This window comes from Ornithodoros turicata, chromosome 6, assembly GCF_037126465.1.
Source record: "Ornithodoros turicata isolate Travis chromosome 6, ASM3712646v1, whole genome shotgun sequence".
Lineage (NCBI taxonomy): Eukaryota > Metazoa > Arthropoda > Arachnida > Ixodida > Argasidae > Ornithodoros > Ornithodoros turicata.
The window spans coordinates 50,174,155-50,198,865 of NC_088206.1; the positions used below are offsets into that span (position 1 = coordinate 50,174,155).

General features: G+C 43.8%; 1 protein-coding gene across 1 annotated transcript in view; it reads left to right on the forward strand.

Moving 5' to 3' along the window:
* The first annotated feature begins 222 nt into the window (after window positions 1-222).
* Window positions 223-24,711, forward strand: part of LOC135396655 (uncharacterized) — a 32,498-nt gene continuing 8,009 nt past the window's right edge. Inside the window, exons 1-12 of the mRNA XM_064627749.1 lie at window positions 223-340; window positions 7,094-7,224; window positions 10,315-10,387; window positions 10,492-10,577; window positions 13,783-13,810; window positions 13,890-13,999; window positions 15,638-15,743; window positions 15,840-15,934; window positions 16,032-16,135; window positions 16,207-16,270; window positions 19,643-20,701; window positions 23,368-23,624. Coding sequence (XP_064483819.1) covers window positions 10,315-10,387; window positions 10,492-10,577; window positions 13,783-13,810; window positions 13,890-13,999; window positions 15,638-15,743; window positions 15,840-15,934; window positions 16,032-16,135; window positions 16,207-16,270; window positions 19,643-20,701; window positions 23,368-23,624 — 1,982 coding nt within the window. The 5' untranslated portion in view covers window positions 223-340; window positions 7,094-7,224. The remainder of the gene's footprint in view (window positions 341-7,093; window positions 7,225-10,314; window positions 10,388-10,491; window positions 10,578-13,782; window positions 13,811-13,889; window positions 14,000-15,637; window positions 15,744-15,839; window positions 15,935-16,031; window positions 16,136-16,206; window positions 16,271-19,642; window positions 20,702-23,367; window positions 23,625-24,711) is intronic.

A 24,711-nucleotide genomic window follows, 5' to 3' on the forward strand; every position in this document is an offset into this window, starting at 1 on the left:
TTGTAGCGGACGTTACGCCATGGCCTGCTCTCCGTTCCCCACGCAATCTTGTTTGCTCTTATCCTGTGTTGTGCGTTTCTTTGTTCGTCACCTTGTCTACACTCAACACTCCGAACTACACTTCAACTTGCTTTCGCGCGCGGCTTTTCGCTTTTCGCTTTGCGTTTCGGCTTTGCGCTCCCAGTCCCAGCGTTGAGGTACGTCACGTGGCGTGACGCATGCGCAGAGAAGGTAGTGAAGCGAAGTACCCGCGCAATTTTCGCCTGTTCCTGTTCTGTGAAAACACGTGAAAGTCACCGTGTTCGTTCATGGTTCGTTGCTTGGCAGCCGCTGTCAACACGTAAGTAAACCAGTCGATCACTTGCTTTGGCACTATATCTGCATCACAGGCACACAAACGACAGCTTGCTTTGCGCATGAGAACTTTGTACATGTCTGAAGTCTGTGTCGATGTCATGTCGACCATACTCCCGACCTTGCTTTTGAACCGCGTTGATTGGATTTACTACATCTTGCATCAAGCGTTTCATGTATTAATCTGCGGACAACAAAGGCCTGCATCACATAGTATTAGTGGTGTCGAGTGGAGACACGCTGAACAATGTGATATTCAGAATTGAAGTTGTGAGCGTGACAACTTCACACAAGTGTGGCTAACTGGTGGCCGCATCACCTTTGCTACTTCATCTCGCTTTGCTTTACAGTTTACAGATGATTATGTAGCGACAGCTGGATGTTATTAGTGGATATGGGCGTGCTGCTGTTGCCAGCGCTTGTTTTCACTGCAGGAAGATGAGTGATGGCATAAACGCAGTCTAGTGAACGAACTCCTCCATGGACAAAAACCTGAAGCTCGGCAACACTGAAGCACAAGCACACCCGACTCGTCTCATGTGTGTCTGCGTTTCCTCCGTGCCCAGACTCAGGCTTTGTCATTGACGCAGAAATCGAAGGTGTCGACCAGAGAGTCGAACCGAACCCGAACCGAAAACCGTTATTAACCGTTATTTTTGGCCGAACCGGAACTGAACTGAACCGAAAGAGTCGACACCATCTTGGAGCTGAACCGGAACTAAACCGGTAAAAAAAATACCGGTTTCCGGTTCAAATAACGGTTCACACGGAATTAAGTGCGAAACTTTGGATGTTGTGCATGAACACAAAAACTATTTTTCGTATTTTTTCTTCATTTATTAGGTTCGTAGACATCCTCTTGCTTGCCGAAAAAGTCGTGCCCTCCCAACAATGATTTGGATCTTCTCGAGTCACGAAATAGCAACAGATAGTAACTTAAAACTCCTAGGACTACTAACGTCTAAAGACATACACATAAATATATATAAGAATTAGATATCAACAGGAAATGAGGGACATTTTTGGGTAGCAGTCAATAAGTGACATATTATAATGATATACTAATCAGAGTCAGCTGTACACAGGGTGTCCACCCTAGCAGCAGAAATGACCGGTGGTACATAGAACCGTCAATGGGAAACTGACACTATCCTGTGACGTTTGCGTCAGAAACAGGCACTGCACTTAGGATCAGTCCGTTTGTAACACAAACCTGTCAGTTTTTCTTTGACAGCGCTATGTCTTCGAGATCATCTCTACCGTTATCGCAGGCATCCTGATAAATGCGAATACGCGGACCAACCGACGTATATGTCGTCGGCTGTGCGACCTTCGGTCTCTCAAATATTCTCCCCTTCCTTTTTCTTCTTCTGTTCTCTTGTACGTAGTGCATTGCGAAAGCAAACTACCTGAGCTCAGCTCTAGCACGCATTCATGTGTACAACCGCTGCAGCATAATTCCCAACGTGTGCGCGTGTGAACTTACATAAGCCCCTTATACGCTAGCCACACTGTAAACTTAATGAAACGGAATGCCGGTAAGTTCACCTCCTCACCAACTATCATCTTGTGTGGCGTCGTTCTCTCCTGGCTTGTTGAAAGCAGGGGTGTGTTGAAAAAACTGTGTCATTCGGGATGCTGGTTGGTCAGGAGGTGAAGTTACTGTCATTTCGTTTATTAAGTTAGCCCGGGCGTGCCTATAGGGTACTAGAAAGTAAAGCACCGGCCACACTCACGCTGGTCAGAATGAAAAGAACATGCCAAGTTGCCTTTCTTTGTGGATTTAAAATAAAAGAAGCAAAAACGACCATACTGATACAGTATCTAAAAATCGCCAGTGGGTCTAAAATGAGCCGAAGTGTCTGTTTGCACTTGCTTTGTCTTTGTTCCACAGACACTTCACTCTAACGCCGAGCACGGCGGCGGTCAATGCTGACACAATAACGTGCCCTTTAGTACACGTAATATCCCGGAGCTCACGATCGCACCATTCCTATCCACTTACATACCATGAAGCGTCGTTATCTGATTAACGTGTAATCGCGATTCTGACTGGTAGCGAATAATTTCAATTACTTAAATGACTTAGGCCAAGGTAGGAGGTTTGGTTGACTGTTATTCCTGGTGAGATTCTACGAACAATCCAGTGGGTGAGTTATCCTCCGCGACCTGAGCTATACGTGAGGGGAAACTCAACCCAAACGAGTAATTCATGGCTATGCTCCTCTTGTAACCGCTACTAATCTTGTCTTTCATATCGCACAAAGTCTTTCAAAATCCTGAACGACTACTGACGCTTTCCTGTCCACTTCAAGCACCGTAACACACATACGGAAGCTTATTTTAACCTGCCTGTTGTGCTTCATTCGCACCCGTCGCCCCTGAACCGGTTCGGGAACCGAACCGTTTGGAAAGAACCGGTTTGAACCATTATAATTGCTTTCTGGAGCTGAACCGGGACCGAACCCTTATCGCCGAACCTAAACCCGAACCGGACCGTTAAACGTTTCGGTTCGACTCTCTGGTGTCGACTGTGGGCGCGTGTTATAAAACAGTACAACCGAAACTGGCTTGAAATGCTCTCCGCTTTTGTTGTGCGTGGTTACATTCTGAGTACATGTCAGTAATCGGAGCCATCCAGATTTCCCGCATCTCGACGGCATACAGTCTTACAGTGTCTCGAGCCACACCCGGTCTATATCCGAAGCCATCTCGGACGGCTCGCCCACCTGCCAAACCAAAGTTACGCAACAAGGATGCATCGGCACGTTCGATACAGAGGCAACAAGACTAATTGGATCAGAAGAATATCCACCCTAGTGTGAGGACACTACATGCCACACGTCGAAGTCTGAGAAGGAGGGAAGACACAGCAAGGAAAGAAAGCCGTTAGACATATACGCAGCCTGCAAGCAAACCCCATCACCTGTTTTGGAACACAGAGGAGACTGTGAAGTGCACTGCTGTTTCAGGTTAGAACAGGTTCCCGCCTCACCCAAAAGAGGATTCGCAAACTCTTTGAAGAAGGGTGCCCCTTGTGCCTGCTCTGCGGAATGGAGGAAGAGAACCTTGAACGTGCCTTATTCAAACACTGTGGGAAACACTAGAAGACATCAGCACTCCAAGAACAGAATTCGAAGGAAGCACAGCGGTTGCTTTGGGCCTCTCCGAACCTCCACCAGACAGCACCCACAGAAATGGTACAGAAGACGAGCAATGAATCTGCCCGCCCTTACTCAAAATGGTTTATGTCCAGGAACGAACAAACTAACAATACACCACACTCCCTCTGTCAAGTTCAATTACAAAATCTTCATAGCACAGTGGCATCTTGACTGCCCTTCCAAACCGGGTGCTGGGTCTGATCGGGTAATCTCGCTCTCGAGCATAGCATCACCACAGGACCACAATCCTTTGGTCGCAAATCAAACAAACAAACTGCGAGGAACATTCAGAGCAGTGGCAAATCCAGTGGGGGGATTACCACCCAAATATATAAGTTTGCACATTATTTTCTACGCAAGTTTCCCCCCTTCCCCACTACGTGCTTCAACAAAGAAACCACCCCCCAGAAGTGAGGGTCTGGATCTGCACCTGAGTCAAAGCACGACAGGCAACCATAAAATATGACTTATGGGTTTTGTTGGGCATAGTTAAAACATTGGAACCACAAATGAGTGGGAAATTTGTGTTTATCTTTGCTTCACATGGGTATCGCAATTGGTGTGCTTGCCTCTTGAAATGCCACAAAAGGAACTGTTACCACAGCTTGCTATTCGAGCCATTGTACTACGGGAAGGTGCTGGCACTATTGTTGATGAAATAGTATGTGGCAGTGCCAAACCATGGCCAAACCAAACTGGTGCATGGGGACAGGCTGGGTATACATGGACAGAGAGGGGATCGTGCCAACTATGAGCCATCCAGATGATTCCAACAGGAAAGTGTATACATTTTCTGATTGCCTGCATTTAGTAAAATGCACAAGAAAGTTTTTATGCAAGAGTAAGTTCCTAAAAGTGCTTGACAAGTTTGCAAAGTAGATGAATTAACAATACTGCACTGTCCAGAGAAGATAGAACTGTGCCTGCTAAATGTTGTGTGTACATCACAGCTATTTAGCAGCTCTATAAACCGCAGACCAACTTCCTGTAGAGGTAGATGAGAGAAGTCCCTCTCCTACATACTAGAGTGGGACAGAGGAGACAAGAGAGAGAGTCAGACGTGCGGACACGGAGATCAGCTGTGAGACTGGTACACTTGTACTAAACGGGTAATAAAGCGAGCAAGGTGGTTCACCTAGGGACTCCTAGGAGTCTTCTTACTGCCGACACATCTTTTGGACTTGCCAGATTTTTCATAGCTTCAACTTTCCCTGGATCTGGGTTAATCCCTTGAGAGCTGACAACACCACCAAGAAACAACACTTTCGTGACACCTATTATGCATTTTTCCATGAGGAGATCAAGTACGCAGGAACAGGAAACACCTCACTCCATAACAGAGGACCAGCTCACCAGGATACCCCCTGTACGTCTTGGAATCACCGGATCATGTAAATGAAGAGACTCAGGTGGAACCTACATGCAGCATGAATGAAGCCTTAAATGAAGCAGTTCGTTCACCAAACACTGGACAATCCCGCTACCGGAGGCCCTACAAGCCCAGAAGACCCTTAGGTTTATAATTTAGAAAGGGGGATGTAGAGGTAGATGAGAGTAGTCCCTCTCCTACATACTAGAGGGGGACAGAGGAGACGAGAGAGAGAGAGTCAGACGTGCGGACGTGGAGACCAGCTATGAGACTCGTACGCTTGTACTAAACGGGTAATAAAGCGTCACCACATGTAACCGAACATTTTCCACAAAGTTTGTAGCATTGCAAGCATTTTGGACTGCAATGGGACAGTAGAGCTCACAAGAGGAATAAACTACTCATATGATGCTCTGACTCTTCTAATTTCTGCTACATGAGGGTTGTACAGAAGAAGGGACTGGTCCACAGCTATGGTGTCACTACAATGGCTATACACGTGCGAAGATGAGAACCACGGTGGTCTAGTACTGAAAGACATGTTCTTGACAGCAAGCACTGCAAAGGACTCCATGACACTTGAAAGTCGACTTTGGTGTATACGCTTCATGAAAAGTTGTAGCGTGTCCTTACTGGAGAACTAAGTCAGGACTGCTTGGAGTGCACTTTTGGAAAAATTTGCCTGGCAGATCATTCAGCTACGACAACGTTCAAGCAGTATCCTGCATTTCGTTGTTCATGCACAGTCACGTCTCAGTTCAGGTATCCGGAGAACTTGTTATCCAGACTACATTACCTGGAGCGAAACTGCTACCATTGAATTCTGTCTCGGTTATCCGGAATTTGTTATCCATGTCCAGACAGCAAGTACGGGGACCAATCTTCCAGAACATAAATAATTCTGATTCGTTAGTCCGGAAAAGCATAAACGTCCTCTGTCCCTGGCATGTGCTGTGTTCGCATTGTACTGGAAAAGGGTCACATCTCACCCAGGGAATTCTCTACTGTTTGGCTCCCCTTTCTTTAGGAGCACTCCCTCTTGATGTGTGCGGGCACATGGTAGATATGGTAGACGATAAGCGGAAGAGGTGCCCTGTATCCACTAAAGCCCCTCCATCTTCATGCAGGAGCCTTAATATCCACTGTGCACAAGAAATCCACATGTGAACGTCAATGTTCAGGCCGCCCGAAGGCATCGTCTGTGTTTTGGCCTATGCCAAAGACATTCGAAAAAAGGCAAAAACATATGTGCCGCACCAACATTCTGAGACGTTACCCTTCCTTGAAAAGCAGGATGACGCAGTGGGTGCCGTGGCTGTGAACAAAATTCTGTCACATGCGTGCCTACTAATTTCAAGCAGCTCACTCTGCATGTAGCAACAATCTTTTCCTTGTTTCATTTTCTGGGGCTATAAAGAGGTCTCCCAAATTTTTCGGGTTTCCCTGGAAGTTTGCTTGGTTCGGTTATCCGGAAATTCGTTATCCAGACCAAAATGAACGACTCTCGAAGTGTCTGGATAATGGAGACATGACTGTATATTATTTTGAAACCACCGATGTTTGGAAACTGTGAGGTCATAGTTGAGAAGGCTCATATACCCGGTCTCAGGCTTTCTGTGTGCGTGTAAAAATCATTGTGATTATAATGCCATGCAGGAGCAGAAATCTAAGGTCGACTCGCTAGCACGAAAGACTGGGAAAGGATCAGTGTAATTGTAGATGACAGCACCTCATCTGCAGTAGCAGGATTGTGTCCTCTGTTATATCACTGGCCTCTTAACAGGAAGTGATTGACAGACTGTTTGAAGAGTATCAGTGCCTGAACAGTTCATGGGACGCAGGTGCCAGAAGCTGTATTCACAAATGTCAAAGTGGCCTGTAGTGTAATTGCAGCTTAATTGTACATCACTGCCATTTACTGACTCAAAAATGTACCGTTCTGTGTGTCAACGTGACTGCAGTACTATTTCTTTTTCTCTCTCACTTCTTTTCAAGTATGTGCATTAGTATGTGAAGCACTGGAGCAATCACAAATGACTTCGGAAGATGTGATTCAGAAAGCTGACAGAGACATGCTTTGTTGAAATGTGCTATTGTTGATGATGATGTGTGGTGGCACTTGTGACATACACAGAGAAAGAAAGAAGACAAAGACTGGAGCATTTGTTTTCTTTTTGAGTTAATAGAACATTATTTTGGTGCACAGGAAGGCCAGCCTCAGGTATTGAGCAGGTCACGAATGTGAAAAAACTCCTGCTCTGCACACGACTTAGCTGCCTGCTCGTACCTGTTTCATTGCTGTCTCCTGCCAAGTACTCCAGGGACATATTACTAGAGGTATTTTCTTTCATGTTCTGTGGTAACAACACTAGCATTGGATTCAATGTGTACCCGTACACCATTCAGTTTACATCCTGCTGCGTGGAGTTGACTCGTAGTAGAGCCAGCACTTTTTGAAACTTTTTGTTCATACACAGTTTCTCGTCTTTTATAGTGTCTCACCTGGATAGTGTCCTAATCAATGGCCATATTTTTTCTAGGAGTGTAGTTTGTTGTTCAAGTCAACAGACCCCATGTTACAAAATGTCAGAGCAAGCATATGTTTCAGGGGCATCGCAGCATTTTACATGCTGCGTATTGATACCACTTGCTGCAGCACAAAAAATTGGTCATGTGCAATCCTTCACAACTTTCTTTGAACTGTTATGAGGTTGCATTTTTCATAGCCGTGTAAGGAGTAGTTCGCAAATGAATAGAATTTAACTGTCTAGCTCTTGCAGTTTTGAACGAACACTTTTGCAGTTCCAGTGCATGCTTCTGAATTATAAACAAGAGGCCATTGCATTGGTGAGATATATATATACAGGGTGTCCCAGAAAACGTGTCATTGAATTATAATAAAAAAACTACGCCACCTAGAATCATGCGGTCAACGGCATTCGTTCTTATTAGGTTTTTGCCACCTCCTCATGTGAATGCCATGTAACGGAATTTTTATTATGTAAATTTTTGCTAACTGAACTCGGAAATTTGCCAAGTAAAGGTCACTTTTTTACACCACTATTGTGAAGAGCGCGACGAATTTACCCAAAATCAGGATAATTGGCACGGATACTGAGGACCTATCCCATCGAAAAAAATAGCCGAATATCATGCGTTTCGGAGTACGAACAGCCTAGCGCTCGACGACTTTTTATGCGCGCGCGTTGCAGTCCGACGAAAGAGGATATTAAACCCAGCCCACACAGGGACAGTAGAAAAAGTGATAGTACTTGAAATTGAGAGAGGGTAAGGCAAGATTTGCAGTCGGTTGCGATAAGCCATGCCTATGTTATCTGGTACCGAGGGAGAAAAGAAGTGAAGACACGTGCTGGTGATATGTATCTATCATAATCGTGACGAGGGGCAAGAAGGGACAGTGCACACACAAAGCGAAGGTACACGCTACCTCCAGCTATTGTGAAAATAATGATGGGATACTAATGTGAGGCTGGCATTCGTTTCTACGCAGCTGCGATTTCGTTTGTCAAAGATTGAAAGCTTATGCTGTATCTCCCACCTCGTTGTTGTACAAGAAGACATTTCTGTGAGTGTGTAGATAAAAGGACGCCCCGGGAAGAAGGAAATTATCTGCTCAGTTGTATCAGGATTTTATTTGTGCAGCAGCTATAACTGTGAACGGCCGCACCACAAAATAAATTAACCAAAAGTATATCTTATTACTGAACCAATGGGGCATGCCGCATTCTTTGTTCTTTCTAAAGGTGCTCAAAATGTCCGCCTTCCGCACCGATGCATAATTGTGCACGTCGAACTGTATCTCGTGTTGCCTTCTGTATCTCACAGTGTGAGAGCGATGCACAAACTGACATTATTTTTTCTTGTAAGTCAACAGGGGACTCAGGCTCTGTCTTGTACACTTGCTCCTTTATGCGACCCCACAAATAAAAGTCCAGTGGAGTTAAGTCAGGAGATCGAGCCGGCCATGCCACTGGCCCAAAACGCCCAATCCATTTATCGTGGAAGAGGTCTTGCAGAAATTTCACAGCCTGACGACTGCTGTGAGGGGGTGCTCCATCGTGTTGGTACCACACCATGGGACGTTCTTGCAGCGGCAAGTCCTCAACAAAGCTGAATACTACGTGTTGCAGTATTTCGGCATGATAACGCTGGGCGTTGAGGTTTCCATCGAAGAAAACTGGCCCAAGAATTGTTCCGTTATAAATAGCGGCCCACACGTTGAAGGACCACTGATATTGGTGCCTGGACTCCCGTAGCCAGTGAGGGTTTCTTGTGCTCCAGTAATGAGCATTGTGCAGATTTACTTGCGAATTCCTGGAAAAGTGTGCCTCATCTGTCCAAATTATTTTGTCCATAAAATATAAATTTTCGTCGTCCGCATTTAACAACCAGTTGCAAAAGTCCAATCGCTTAGAATAGTCGTCCGGCTGAAATTTCTGGTGGAGGCTTACATGGTAAGGGTGGTATCCCTCTTCGTGTAGGATTCTTTGAGCACTCGACTTGGACACTCCAGTCTGTTTTTCGATAACCCGCACACTGACGTTGGGGTCTTCAGCGACCTGTTCGAGTACGCTCGTGCTTGTTTCACCGGAAGCACGTGTATTTGTGTGCTGTCTGGATTGGAATTGACCAGTCGCAGAGAGTCGCGTGAAAGTTCTCCTTATGGTTCGTGCTGTGGGCACTCTGCCACTTGGGAACATTTCCCTGTACTTTTCAATTACAGAATTGTAGTCCATATTCGCAGCACCCAGAGCTAAAATCATCTGGGTTTTTTCTCGGCTTGAATAGACCACACTAGCCATCGGTACGGCTTTTCTGTGCAGTAACAGCACACCGTAAAAACACGCTGAAAATTTCCACGTGCCGCAAATGATTGCTTTTATTTTCTTGCTTCGATACCATTATCGCATCCGGCTTCCGCTGAGATAATGCCTTCCCTCTCCCAATTTCAAGTATTGCCACTTTTTCTACTATCGCTGTGTGGGCTGGGTTTAACATCCTCCTTTCGTCGGACTACAACGCGGGCGCGTAAAAAGTCGTCGAGCGCTAGGCTGTTCGTACTCCGAAACGCATGATATTCGGCTATTTTTTCCGATGGGTTAGGTCCTCAATATCCGTGCCAATTATCCTGATTTTGGGTAAATTCGTCGCGCTCTTCACAATGGTGGTGTAAAAAAGTGACCTTTACTTGGCAAATTTCCGAGTTCAGTTAGCAAAAATTTACATAATAAAAATTCCGTTACATGGCACTCACATGAAGAGGTGGCAAAAACCTAATAAGAACGAATGCTGTTGACCGCATGATTCTAGGTGGCGTAGTTTTTTTATTATAATTCAATGACACGTTTTCTGGGACACCCTGTATACATCACTGATAACAATGTGGGACAATCCTTCGTATTGTAGATGACTGCAAAACGGAAGATGATTCACAGATGGAGTGATAACAAGGATCCTCTGCTGAAGCCATTTGAGCATGGTAGGTCAGAGATGAAATTTGAGAGCACAATTTCACATGTCCGTTTATGGTGTGACATCATGAGTAGATTTCATCATAGCATGAGTTCTGTTTCTGTTTGCTAGGTTTCAAAAGAGAAATTGTGCTGAGAAGTGACAGCGCATCAAAGAGAGCAGATGTTTATTATTATAGCCAGAAGGGCAACAAACTGGTATGTGTTTATTTTCTTGCGACTGCTTCTCATTGTGAAAATCGTATGTGCGCATTAGGTGCCAGAGTGTCAAATGTGACGGATGCCAAAGTGGCTTCTCTGAATGTTGCACAGAACTAGAAATTACTGGACATTCGCAATAAACTGCAAGACTTGCCTAAATGTGGAGAGGGAATGTGTACTGACGAACCTCTTTCATTTCCTAATCAAACTAAGGTGTAAAGAACCTGTTGTTTAGGAGCATGGTTATCTGAACGCAACGTAAAACAAATCAAGGCAAGGGGATGCTGAAATGAGTGGTACAGGGTATCTGTTAAGGACAGAAATGAAGCTGACACCTGTGTGATGTGTAGAGACCGGATTTCCATGCAAACGCATATTTTTTCCTGAACATGGTTTACATTGGAGGCGACATGAAAGCACATTTCAGCCTTGTCCTAAACAATTTGCAGTATGTTTTAAGTGCATGGAAATGCATATTTCATACGTTGCTGCATATTTTGCATTTTTGCTGCATATTTCCCTGCTCGTCAGATATGACGTATCGATCTGAACCATATTTCACATTGCAAGCCGCCGATTAAACACTTGGCATCGTGCCGCCAGCTGTGATTCTCTGCGAGCGTCTACGCCACTCTGGCTGCGTCGAACGCAGCTTGTGCCCTCTCTGGCTGCCACAGAGAGTATGACGCGTTCTCTTCCCTGGCGCCTACCGTGCGTCTGCCGCTTTTACGTCGTTTCCTTATGATGCAGAGACCTAAGTCATCAATTTCATGCCTCTACAAGAGATGGACGACAGAGAATCCAGAATTGTGCACCGACGGAAAGATATTATTCTGCAGGATTTGCGAGAGGAAGGTAAGAAAGGAGCGTGCATGGAACGTTCAACTATAGACGAGCAACACTTAAGTTTCATCCCTCGCTATATTTTTGCTTTAGGAATAGCAAGGCGACCTTCGGTCAGGCTGACCTTTCCGAAATAAACATATATCCCCCCTCATCCCTTGATGTTTACAAGGCATGGGCTTTTGCATTGGGGAGTATTACGAGCGAGAATCTCTCGAGCAAATATGGGTAAATGGGGCTCGCTTTGCGACACAATGTACGTGCAAAGACGCTTATTAACGTTGCAACATCAAGGTCGTTCTTTAGTATTTACTTCACAGAAATTCATTGCCACGGCTGTTTATGTTTCCTAACTCAATTTTTCTTTTTTTCTGTCTCTTATAGGTCAATGCAGAGAGGAAGTTCCAAGTGGACCATCATGTGAGGGCACAGTGCCACATTTCTGAAAAGGCAAAGAGGAGCAGGACTTCACAACCCCTACTTGCCCACGCTGCGAGCTCTCGCCCTGAGTTTGACGAATTTTGTGCGGACCTCTCTGAAGCCTTTGTCGCGGCTAATATTTCGTGGTGCAAACCCGAAAACCCGACGCTAAGAAAATGACTTGAGAAGTATACTCACAGGAAGATACCAGCAGAGTCAACTCTCCGCAAGAATTACCTGCCTCTTTTGTATGAGAAAGCCGTGAACGAAATAAGGTCTTCTGTTGGAAACGGCCCGATGTGGGCTGCTGCAGATGAGACGACGGACACTTGCAGTCGCTACGTAGCGCATCTTGTTGTTGGAAAATTTGATGGAAATCAAAGGTTATCTGCTTGCGAGTTGAACACTTGAGAAAACAAACCACAGCACTGTAGCTAGATTCGTAAACGATGTTCTCAAGCTGCTCTGGCCAGATGGGGGCAGAGAGCTTTAGGATATTTTACACAGATGCAGCTGCGTACATGATAAAGGCTGTTGACACCCTGAAGGTTTTCTATCCAAACCTCGTGCACGTAAAGTGTTTGGCGCACGGCCTCAATCGCATGGCAGAGGAAGTTATGGGGCTCTACCCCCTCATCAACAAGATGGTGTCAGTCGTGAAGAAAATTTTTGTGAAGGCGCCAAGTCGAAGAGAAACATACCGAGCAATGATGCTAGACGTTCCCCTGCCCCCTGAACCTGTTGTCACAAGATGGGGCACCTGGTTGGAGGCAGTCGACTTCTATGCAACTCACTTGGACGACTTGAAGGACGTGGTGAACACGTTCAGTTCCGAGGGTAGCAGCGCTGTCAGAGAAGCACAAGCGCTCTTTGAAAACCCAGTGCTAGCTGTGGAGGTACAGTTTGTGAAAACGCACTTCGTCTTCCTTGCGCAAGCCATCCGGAAGCTTGAAACGGGAGGCCTCCTGGTCGTGGAATCCTTGGATGTGGTGAAAGGTGTACGCGAGGAGCTCGCAAAGATTACCAGTCCAGTCGGCGCAAAGGTTGTTAGAAAATTTGACGCTGTGCTACCGCACACCTACTTTCAGCCTTCAGGTATGCTCCACTCGCAACGTGGGACGTAGAGAGGTCATTTTCAAACTATAAGAACATTTTTACTGACAGGCGCCAGAACTTCACTCCAGACAATATAGAACGGTATCTGGAGGCAAACATTTTCTTCAACAGTTCCAGTCATTGAAACACAGCCTTGTATTATTTTTTCTGAATATCTCGCTTTTCGTTATCTTTCATTGTAACCCCAACACATCTAGTTAAATAAAAAGGACATTTACATTTAGAAACCACTCATCTCAGCGGCGGTATGTGAGATCGCTTCATATACGGCTCAAGTTCGTACCGCATATATGACACATTTTTACTGCATGGTTTAGTGCATAGTTGCATGCATATTTCATTACTTTTTAGCGCATATGAATCCATTGTCTAGTGATGTGCTCCGTAGGTGTACAAAAAAGATAATATATATTTGATTGCAAATTCATGAGCCCTTACTACATCTATAAATAAGACTTTCTTTTTTCTTTTTCACTGACCTATGTCTAGGGTTCCATCTTTTCTCAGTTTCCATGGGGCAGGGGGGGGCAGGGCATAACGAGAGGCACCCTTTGGAGGACCTCCGAAAAACTGAAAATTTTCCAGAAGTTGACAACTCCAGTAAACGTCCCCAGATATTTGTCAGATGGAAATTCTGCAAAATTGCGGTACCGTACCTACAACTTGTAGCAGTGTGGTCTGATTTCTAGTCTACACGTTTTTGAAGTTCTTGAAACACCCTTGAACTTAAGCAGTGGTTTTCTGCACAAACTTTGCATTGATACATAACTGTACAAACTTTTGAGATGTCTCATTTGTGTAAATATTTTATTTTTCAAAATAGAGGTCTATGCCAGAAGTCTTCACTTACTGTGAGTATTGTGGTAGTTGCCCTGCAAAGGTATTGTTTGCAAGTGTTTCAAGAATGCGCCCTTGGTCTGACATATGCAGTGCGGAAACATACCGGTATGGGGCTGACAGAAGTCAACTTCACTTTCTGCACATGTGCAATCTACTCTCCACCCTATGAAGTTGTAAGACAGGCAAATCCCAGAAATACGGTAAAAACAGCTGATATTCTGTCCTATGTACGGGTAGAGAAATTTGTTCATGAGTCATATAATAATTATCATAACTTGGCTATATAATGAGCAAATATAGACAGTGTGCTTTAGTTTGATGCATTGATACAATTTTATGTTTAAGCAGTGAAAGGATCTGTGAAAGGTTAGTGTGGGAGGGCATCCTAATGTATGTATTCAGAAACCTTTGAATGCAAACATGCAACAAACTGAGTAATAATCTTCCATCTCTTGCACAAGCAGCTTTGAAGAACATGTGCCTTGAACCACTGTAACAGTTGTACTATTTTTTTTATTCACAAGAGTTCGCAGAAGCTTACTTCCATTCAAAATTGGCAACTCCGACTTTCAAGGCTCTCTATAACAACAATGATGTGTGTTCATGCTACAGAGATGATGGAAGTAAACTGTGTGCCACGCTGTAGTAATCATTAGTGGACACCTGATTGAAGAGCAGAAAATGTCTGCTTTATTGGGAGTATGGGTCATATTTTCTTAGAGATGACATTATCCTGTGTGTGACAAGGCATGCATTCTATATGACATATCATTGTGCACAATGTGCATTACAAAAATTTGTGTCTTTTGCAGAAAAAGAGAAATACGTATATATATTTGTAGTGACCAATTGTTATTGCTCTGGGCGCTTTCACAGATGTCACATTGTCGATGATAGCATTTAAGACATTTTTGACACTTCAGGTAGCTCTTGACCCTTTCAACTGATGACAAGAAAACTGATGTGCAGTAAACTAGACACAAACAACAAATGTGCAATATATACAGTACAATAAACTAGCCCCTGTATTATTCGGCATACCTAAGGGATCAGTGCTAGGACCTCTACTTTTTCTTACGTGTATCAATGATTTACTAAAATGGGTACCATCTTTCATACATCTGTTTGTGGACAACTGTGTATCTACAGTGAGATAAACTCCTCATCTGATACCAGTACACCCCAATCCGATGCTGATGCATAGTGTTCTGTTCTGCACGATAGATGTCCTGTGGTGTAAAAGTTGGTCAGTGGAATTGAACATAAGTAATTGTACACACATGAAAGTTTACATAAAGATAAAGGTTGTGAAATATATTGTATTAACATGTCTGCCCTATAGTCAGTAAATTTATGCAGATACCTAAGGGGTCTATGTTGCTAACAACATTGCATGGAAACGTGATGCAGAATTTATCTTCAGTACTGTTAATCTCACATTGGGCTACATATGGTGTAGCTACCAGACGGCACCTGTTGATGTAAAACTCACTTTATATCAAGCGGTAATCTGCCCTAAATTAGAATATGCAGAGGCGGATTGGTATCCCACAGAAGTTAGGCATAAACAAACTATTGAATGTGTGGAGAATAGAGCCAGTCAATTTCTTTTTGGTAACTAATTCATGCCACGCATGTCAGCAAAATAGTGTTAAATATTGGTTTGTGAGATATCCTCAGCACTTAAAAAACACCATGGAAGAACGCAAGTTCAGATGAATGCAAATAATTGTCTATTGTGCACAAAATTACTTGGTGTGAATCATCATAACCTACCCAATGAAGCAAAATTTCATGCAAGTGACATACAAAAGCATCAATGCCTTCTTTTGCTACAGGTCTCTGCAGACGTTATGATGAAAAAAACAACAGGCAAGCAGAGACAGCGCAAGGAGGCGAAAGAGGGATATGTAGATGATTCTGTCCTAAACTACGGAGACTTTGGTACGATAGTCACTGGAAGAAGTAAAATAGTTGCTATTTTTGAGTCTGTACAGTACAAACAACTCCGCAATCTTTCTTTTTTTCTTTTCTTCTTAGGAGCTTTTTTTAAGGAACAAAACGTGATCTGTGCACAACTAGCGGTATCCGTATCTCGGGATCTGCCTCTGCTTGACTCACAAAGTTTGAAAGATGTAAGTTTTCCTTTTCTGCATGTTGTCATGTTTCTGGGGCTGCATTTTGTTTGATCTTTGTAGTATAGCTCTCAGAGTGAACATCTTCATAATTCAGGCCCCAACTGGAATGGAGAACACAGACACAAGATGTACAGTTTTCGGAGGTGTGACAGGTGAACGGCCTGGTTCTTCTCGAGACAAGAAGGCACCAAAACTTGTGTGAGCAGACCAACAGAAAAATTCGAGTTTTTTTAGATACAGAACAAAACCGCTCTAAATGGTCTTTGCAGGTCCAAAGACAAGGGGAGCAGGAAGAGAAAACTCCCTGGGAGCATGGAAGCAACTACATCAAAGGCAATTTTTCTTTAATTTTCTTAGTAGTGGTGGTAGGGGGACTGCTTTCCGTAGTCTGCCACGCTTAGGCATGCAGCGTCACGACTCTCGCACTGAGGGGTCCCCACAGGGAACTGTGCCGACATTTGTCTTAAAGCATCTGGGGAAAACCCAAAGAAAACATCCAGAGAGCACAGCCGGCATCTGGATTTGAACCCAGGTCACGTCTCAGTCTCGGCGTGGAATTCCATCACGTTCCAATGCGTGGAATTTTCTTAGTGTTGAATAATTAAAAAAATAAATCTGTGTTAGTGCCGTGAAGCAATTGTGGCTATGAGCGGCATACAGGCATTGACATATGGAGAGAGGGCAGCAGGAAGGAGTGGAGAACAGGGTTTAGTATGCGTCCTGGGCTGACTTCAGGGGGATTTAGTGCTTAAGAGGGTGGCTTTTAAGTGTACCGGTCAAGTTGAGATGTTTGGGGCCTATTCACATAAAACAAAATCCACATGAGCACAATCTTGCAGCAAGTTGAATCTCGGGGGAGAAAGTCTAGGATATTGAGACAAAGGCAATTGTATAGACTGTTCTGAAAAAATCCCCAGGTCAGTCTCCTGTGAGAGCAAATTTGTGATAAACAGCATGGCTACCGTCAAATGGAAATTACTCTGTTATCTTGATCTTCCAGTGCCATGGAAGATGACCATACTGCGTACTGCTCAGAAGTCAGAACAGATTACCGCAAAGTAATGGAATGTGATTTCCCTTTAGTCAAATTAACAGTAAACTTTTGCAGCCTGTCGGGCTGTCATGTGGATGAAATTGCATACCATATGTCCTGTATTTACTCGCATATAAGAAGCACAATTTTTACTCCAAAACATTGCGCCATTGAGGGGGTGCGTTCAGTAAGCAGGGGAAAATCGGAACCTAACACTCAAGGTATACACTTCACTCCCGTTTTATTCAGAGATATCCACGACAATCTCCCTGATATCGAACGTCACAATTCTCCCATATCAAATGGTCTGTCGTTATATCAAGCATGGACGAAATACTCCTCGATATCCACTGTATTAGTCGTTCATCACCCTAGCGCCAGGTGCTCCATCTCATTGACTGCACAATAGGAGCGGCGGCGCGAGTGTGATATGCTGGCTGGCACTATGCGAGACGATCCGGCCATGCTACTAAAGTTGGGGAGCGTTTAATGTGCGAGGAACAAAAAGTACTAGCATTTCGGTGCTCAAGTTTGCGTTTGTTCAATGCGAGATTGCGTCCAATATTGAGTAAATACAGTATTTCATCTGTGCCCATCAAGTGCTGAACAGTGGTGAAACTGAACCCAAATTGAACAGCAGAAGAACAGTCACAATTAGAATGTGAGGTAACTTTTCTTTTGTTCGACTTGAGTTCCACTTCAGTTAGGAACTGAGGTCCCAACCTAGGACGATAGCAATGTCGGGGAGGAAAACATTGCTCCCGACAGAGTGTGTCAGAGATTTCTGGCACGTTAAAGAACCCCAAGTGGCCGAAATTGTTCGCATTTCACCTAGCATCATATGCAGAATTTTTCAACACATGTATAGGCAGATGTAAACCTACTCCAAATTCTTTAGTATGTGACGTGGAGAAACTGGAGGACATTATATGAGGTCAAAAGTCAGTTATTCTCTTCTGAATTTTTTCTTCTCCCATAGACTTCGCCACGCTGTGACGTAAGCTTGACATTCCTCTGCGAGGAGGATTTAAGGTGGCTGTTGCGTGTGTGCTTCATATCAGGTTTGCGAGCCCGCAGTGGGGTAGCTGCTGCATGTATTGCATGGAATTGAAGTCGGAATAAAGTGTAGCTCAGTGAGCCGCACAGAATTGAAGTGAGAGGCACTTCCCTTCCATCCTTTTCGTGGAGCATTGGAAATGACATTTTGTTCGCTCTGAAGATGCATAACTCTTCTTCATTATTAACTATGATAAGCATTCCACATACAAGGTTAAGCTTGTAGTTTCTTATGTACAGATGCTTCAATAATTTCTCAATAATCGATGCCCAAGTATAATTTTTAATGCTTGCCTGGTCTGCCTCTTTGCTGTAAAGTCTGCTGTGGCACCTGATAGGGGATTGGTGACACAACAGATTTCGCAACTACCGCATTTCGTTGCGTGACCACTCTCCAATCAGGTGCCACAGCAGACTTCACGGTGAAGAGGTAGACCCGACAAGTGTTAAAAATTGTGGTTGGGCATTGATTATTGAGAAATTATCAAGACGTTGGCACATATGAAACTATACAAGCTTGACCTTCTGTGTGGAACTCTTATTACGGTTGATAGCGAAGAAGAGTTATGTACCTTTGGAGTGAATAGAATGTAATTTCCAATCTTCCACAAAAAGGATGGAAGGAAAGTGTGAACATTGTTGTAAAGTCTACACCACTAGATGCTGAGCTGATCAATGCACCAGGGCGATGCGCTTTCCCACGCTTTACTCCGGTTTCTATGCCAATGTGAGCTCATGAACAGTACGTGGGCAACAACCGGCTTCAACCTTCCTTGCATTATGAGCGGAGCCTTTGTAAGCGAGCACCTCCCTCACAGAGGAATGTCATGCTTACGTCACAGCAGGGTGAGGTCTATGGGAACAGGGGCAGTTCAGTGCAGAATAACACAAAAGTTTACAATTTGTCAAAGAAAGCAGTTGAAAGCGAGGCATGGGAGGAGATAGCTAACTCCAGGTACTCAATGGTGCCTCAGGAGAATGCTAGAGGAAGTGAAAAAGGACATACCTATTATTAGGAGCAAGGCAGAAGTTTTAAAAGTGAAGGCGTTATGGAGCGCTACAATTGTACATAAAATCGGCATAAGCACGGTTACCCACCATTATATGGTGAAGCTCACTGGGCAGCTTTCGAGGACATTATTCCAAAACACTTGCAGCATCACACGCAGGTATCACTTCTTGGGCTGAGTACAGCATCCCCTGTTAAAGCGTAGATTGCTGGGATAGGTGGCACATGACTTCTCCACAGTGGCTTTTGAAGGACCTAGTGGGTAATGCAGGGCACGAGATAGAGAAGACAGTGTATATTTATGTTCTCTGTCTCGTGTTCTGTGTTACCTGCGCAAAGTCCCTCAAAAGCCACTGTTGAGTTGAGAACTCATTTGAGCATTATAGATACCTGCCTCGAAATCTGAGAAAGTTACACGATGATGCACTCAACAGTGATGCCGAGTTTTCTCTCCAGTATGCTTTATGCAGTTAGCCGAGGTCATAAGCACAATCTTGAAATTGAACTCTCGTGTGAGCTTGATCTCAAACGCCTTTATGCAAACGGGCCCAGATATACATCATGACACACATGTAACAAACTTTGATGAAAATTATTTCTTACTCAGGCAAAATCCAAGCAGCGGAGCTCATCCTCACAAGCTTTGAGGGTTGCTGGAGAAAGCGTTCCTAGAAAAGTACAGAAAGAAGGTCAGCGTTCCATTGTGAATTACATCAATGTATCACAGAAAAAAGGAAAGCAGAGGCAGGCAGAGGAACAAGATAAATATAGTACCATGACAACTGTTCCGCAGAAGGTGAAGCAACCAGAAGGAGAACAGCGTGATGGCAAAACAGAAGCAGCAAAACTAGACTGTGGTGTAAATGCAGGCAATATGACCTTAAAACCAAAGGGGGCTTTGTCAAAGCCTGGAGGCATGACAGTAGGTGGGTGGGTGGACCTTCCGCCTTTTGAAAGTCAGCCTCGTGGAATACACAGTGTTTCTGCAGAATCAGTACATGATGGAGGCCAAGAAAGTGGAAGTGTCCGAGAACTGTTACAGATGAAGGGACAGAAGAAGAAGCTAGCGCAGGAAAAGTGTCGTGCAGGAAAGTTATCGCGCAACAAGGAATTAAATCGTCACAAAGGTCATGGAAGAAAAACTTCTTTGCAAAAAGAGAGAAAGGCTTCCACAGAAACAGGACTTCAATCTGAGAAAAATGAAGATAATTCTTCAGTGACCATAAAAAAGAAAGGTCAAAGAAAGAAGCGAGAGAAGATAAAAGAGAGAGCAAGGGAACATGTACAGTTTAACAATGAGAATGTGTTGAAGAAGGAAGTATCAAGCATAGTAACAAAGCAGAGCAAGGATTATTCTTCACCACTCTGTCCTTTGCAAGAAGGTTCATTGAAAAGGAACTTACACAAAAGAAGAACCTTAGAGGACTTTGGTTTTGCACATTCAAAAGAGCAAGAGAAGATGTTATCGTTTGTATCAGATGAGAATGATGAAGAGAACATGAAGAGCAGCTATATCTTGGATAAGCGTGCATCATCTGTAGTTAATAAAAAGGCAGTTGACCAGCCTGTGCGTATCAAAAGGGGTGTAAACAAAGGTATCAACGCTGTATCAAAGGTCACGTCGGGAGACGAGAGAGAAGCCAGAGCAGATCCTTTTGTCAAACCTGTAAGTTGTACTGCAAAGTGAAAGTTTTCAACATTGATTAACCTGATGACAATTTCTACATACATATGTGTAATATGGGACACAAAGGTGTATGCTCCACATTCTCAACCTACCAGAAAACAGACTGGAATGGTTTGGATTAACGGTTGGCCCTGAACAAGTTTTATTTTTAGGATATGTAGACTGTCAAGAAGAAGCAGATACAGCTTTTCACTTGTTCTTTTTCTCAGCATGCAAACAAGGGGACAAAAGACTTTGCGCACTTGCGTCGATATTACAGTTGGAAAATACGGCAATCTTAAAAGAAAGCTACAAAAGCCATTGAGAATGATATGGTTCTGTCTTTGGGTTTGTTGAGGATGGATAGGGTTCTTCGTTTTCGGGTTAAACCCGATTTTTCACGATAGTTCCCCCCCCCCCAAACAAGTTTCCAGGAATTCGGGTAAAACCCGATATCTACCTGAAATCCTTGCGGTCCTTCAACTTGTCATTCCAGGTAAACAATCGGAAAAGTGAATCATAATATCAGCAAAGAGAGCTTTTTGTGACAACCTATTTGTCCTCCTTTTATAATCCCCTCCTGCAGGAGTCAAAGATGAGCTTTGTGGAACTCAGGCACGTGTTTGAATACCGCGGTCATTCACTGCCCCAGTTCCGAATGGAAATAGAAAGATTCTTGTTTGTCATCCCAGTGTCGCAGCAGTGGCTTGTTTCATATGCCTTTCGTTTCACCCAAAAATTCCCCGATGACATATCAAACAGAAATAGTAGCGCCCAATTTCTTCCCGAATTCTCGTGCGTAAATAGCACTCTATTGTTCTCTCCTGAATTTGAAAAATCATAAAACCTGAAAACGGAGAACCCTAAGGATGGATGGTGCCCATTTATGTGGTTCCTAGGGGTCCCTGAAACCCTTGAATACCCTGAAATTTGAAAATACTGTTACCAAGGTTGAGATAACCCTAGAATTTTCAACAGTCCTTGGAAACCTGGTTCTGCATCTTTTTCACATTCCTGCAGAGCTGCAGTGCAAATTCTGTTTACCTGGGTTCAGAATCAGTCACAAAAACCATAAGTGTGAGAATTAAATGGCATCCTCTGTTGTATTCACCAGCCTTCCTTTCTATCCTACGATAGAAAAGTTTTAGAGAAAGTGCAGCAGACGGAACATAGACATGATGCATAGACATGCATTTACCAAGAAAGATTAACTGAAAAGGTTAACCAGCTGTAGGACTCGAACCCACTTCTTCTGGATTTGTCCTGTCTGGTATTTGTCCTTTTTATGTTGTTCCAGTCTCAGAACATCAGTTCTCTCTTATGCATTTACCGTTATGGTACGAGGTCATCATCTTACTGTGGTGACGTCCACACAGCAGTTGCAAGACTGGCATCTTTCACCACAATGTCATGTCAGTGTTAGTATGGTACTTTGTAAACTTCGCAAAAGCAGGTACAGCCTTCCCCTTTTCTTTCTGTCACGTACCGACTCTCGTGTAATTCTCGGAATTCTAAAGCAGTGTATTACAATAGGTGCTAACTTTGCAGTAGAAATCCCTACTGTTTGTGAGACCCAGATTTACGCAAATTGTAAGGGTACTGAAAATTTACAGCAAGAATTTTTGGTTTGTATGCTTCAGACGTGCATTTCATATTTATGGCTAGTCGTGCATGTTGCAAATAAGCAATCTGAACTACTTTACACCAGAAGTGCAGTGCCGCTTTTATGAAATGCAGTACGGTTTATGTCTTATCACGAAGTTAACCGGTCGAGCCATTTTAGCATCCAGAATTCACAAAATTTATGGTATCTTTGGCTGGTCGCGTTGATCATCTGAGTCGGAGCCGTCGACGTCTGGCTACAAATTCAAGTGGGAGGGGTCTCGCACAAGCTGAATCGGGTAGCCACCTTCAGTACAGCTGAACACTGGATACATAACTTCCAGTTTTCTGCTGAAGCAGAACAGCATGGAACTGATTCATGTGAAAGGATGACACCGGTGTGGAAGCACCTTGGTCACATGACTTATCAGTGATCAGTCAGTGATCTATCCCGACACCACCTACACCCCCAAATGTGTGATGACACCCTCCTCCCTTTCATTCCTGTGCACCCTCTACAGCATGGTTTACTTCAGCTTTGGACACATGCCAGCAATGAAAAAAATATAACTGTTAGAACTTAATTATAATAATTCCCTCCCCAAGTATATTGCAACCCCCTCTCGTGCTTGTGATTCTGGACAAACCGCTGGGGTCAGAGCATCCAGAGCACTTAAGTCGGAAGATAGTGCTCGAAAAGAACTGACCGAATATAATCAGAGCGCTCCATTTCCACAAGCAAAAATGAAATGTTTCTCCATGGTGCTCTAGAGCAATCAGAGGTGACCACTCAAAGATACTATCAGTGGCCACCCATGAATATATGTGCTATTCCTGGCTTCAGAAAAATGAATTCTGTCAAGTGTTCTGTTACCATTTACATTGCACTATTTGCACCATTCACATACCCTTTTGGACATTTTGACAGCTTATTTTAGAACTGAAGTAGTCGGGTCCAAGTTTTCGTGGTGCTGGAAAAGTAGGAAGTGGTAAAAACAGGACATAAATGTGGGAAACACCCAATATCCAGTAACATTGTTGTGATTGTTATTTTATGATTACAGTACCTGCTCCCATGGGAGTCCACACCTACAGAGTATTCTGAAGTCCAAGGAGATGTGCCCCAACCAATCACTGACACTGCAAAGTTGCATGCTATCAGTTATGTCCCATCACCAAAGAAAGACAGGACGCAATTGTACAGACCCGATACAGAGAAAAGGGTGCCGTACAATCCAGGAAGCCAAGTTTATGCAGCTGCTGTGATGTCTCCTAGCAAGACAACTGTAGTCTGTTTCGAAGAGGAGATAAAATCATTCAGGTAGATATGAGTCTCTTCATTAGTTAATTTGATATTTCTATTGACAGTCCGACTACTTTCTCATTTCTACTGTGGACATTACGTGCTTGGCGAGCAGTGGTTACACATACTCCTGTTAAGTTTGTACAAGCTCGACGAAGTGTCACACTCGTGCGGAACATGCTCACACCTGTGCACATTTAGCACAAGTGGAAGTAGAGCACAATTCGCTACCTTTCAGTGAGACTAACACTGAAAGGTAGCGAATTGTGCTCTACTTCCACTTGTTGACCATGTTGTAGTGTCAAAGGGTCAACTGCATAGGAATCATTGACATCCTCATAATTCAGTCGATTTAAATCAACGAAATTATCCTCATCACTGCTTAGTGACAGATAATCGTCACTGCTCGTAAATTTGCCATCAGATACGATGTGTGTTGTGCGTGGACGACCCTCTCCAACTGTTTTGTTCTCCGGTCACCATATCAACGTGGAGTTGCATGAGAGTGAGGAGCAATTTCTGTCGTCTACTAGTTATTACAGTATATTTCTATAAATTTCTCAAAACATACTTTGTTATTCTGAATGAAACTCACTTTCATGACTTTCATGGTTGTGTATCTGTGGTACTCATGAATATAGTTTCAGCCAAGTTTTTATGTGCCAAAGCTGTGCAAGATCGTCCCCTTAAGACCAGACTGAAACCAGGATCCTATCTTTGTGCCCCGCCTACAACAAACCATCGTCCTAGTCTCTTGCATGCACCGTTCACTGTTGCTGCCAATTTATTTCCTCCTTCCTTCCACCGGAGCCACAACAGAGGGCATACTTTGTCATACTAAATTCATAACAGAGGACATATTTTGTCACATTAGGCTCTCAGTAGAGGGCATACTTTGTCACACTAGACTCTCAATAGAGGGCATATGTTGTCACACTAGGCTCTCAATAGAAGGCATATTTTGTCACACTAGGCTCTCAATAGAGGGCATATTTTGTCACACTAGGCTCTCAATAGAGGGCATAGTTTGTCACATTAGGCTCTCAATAGAGGGCATATTTTGTCACACTAGGCTCTCAATAGAGGGCATATTTTGTTACACTAG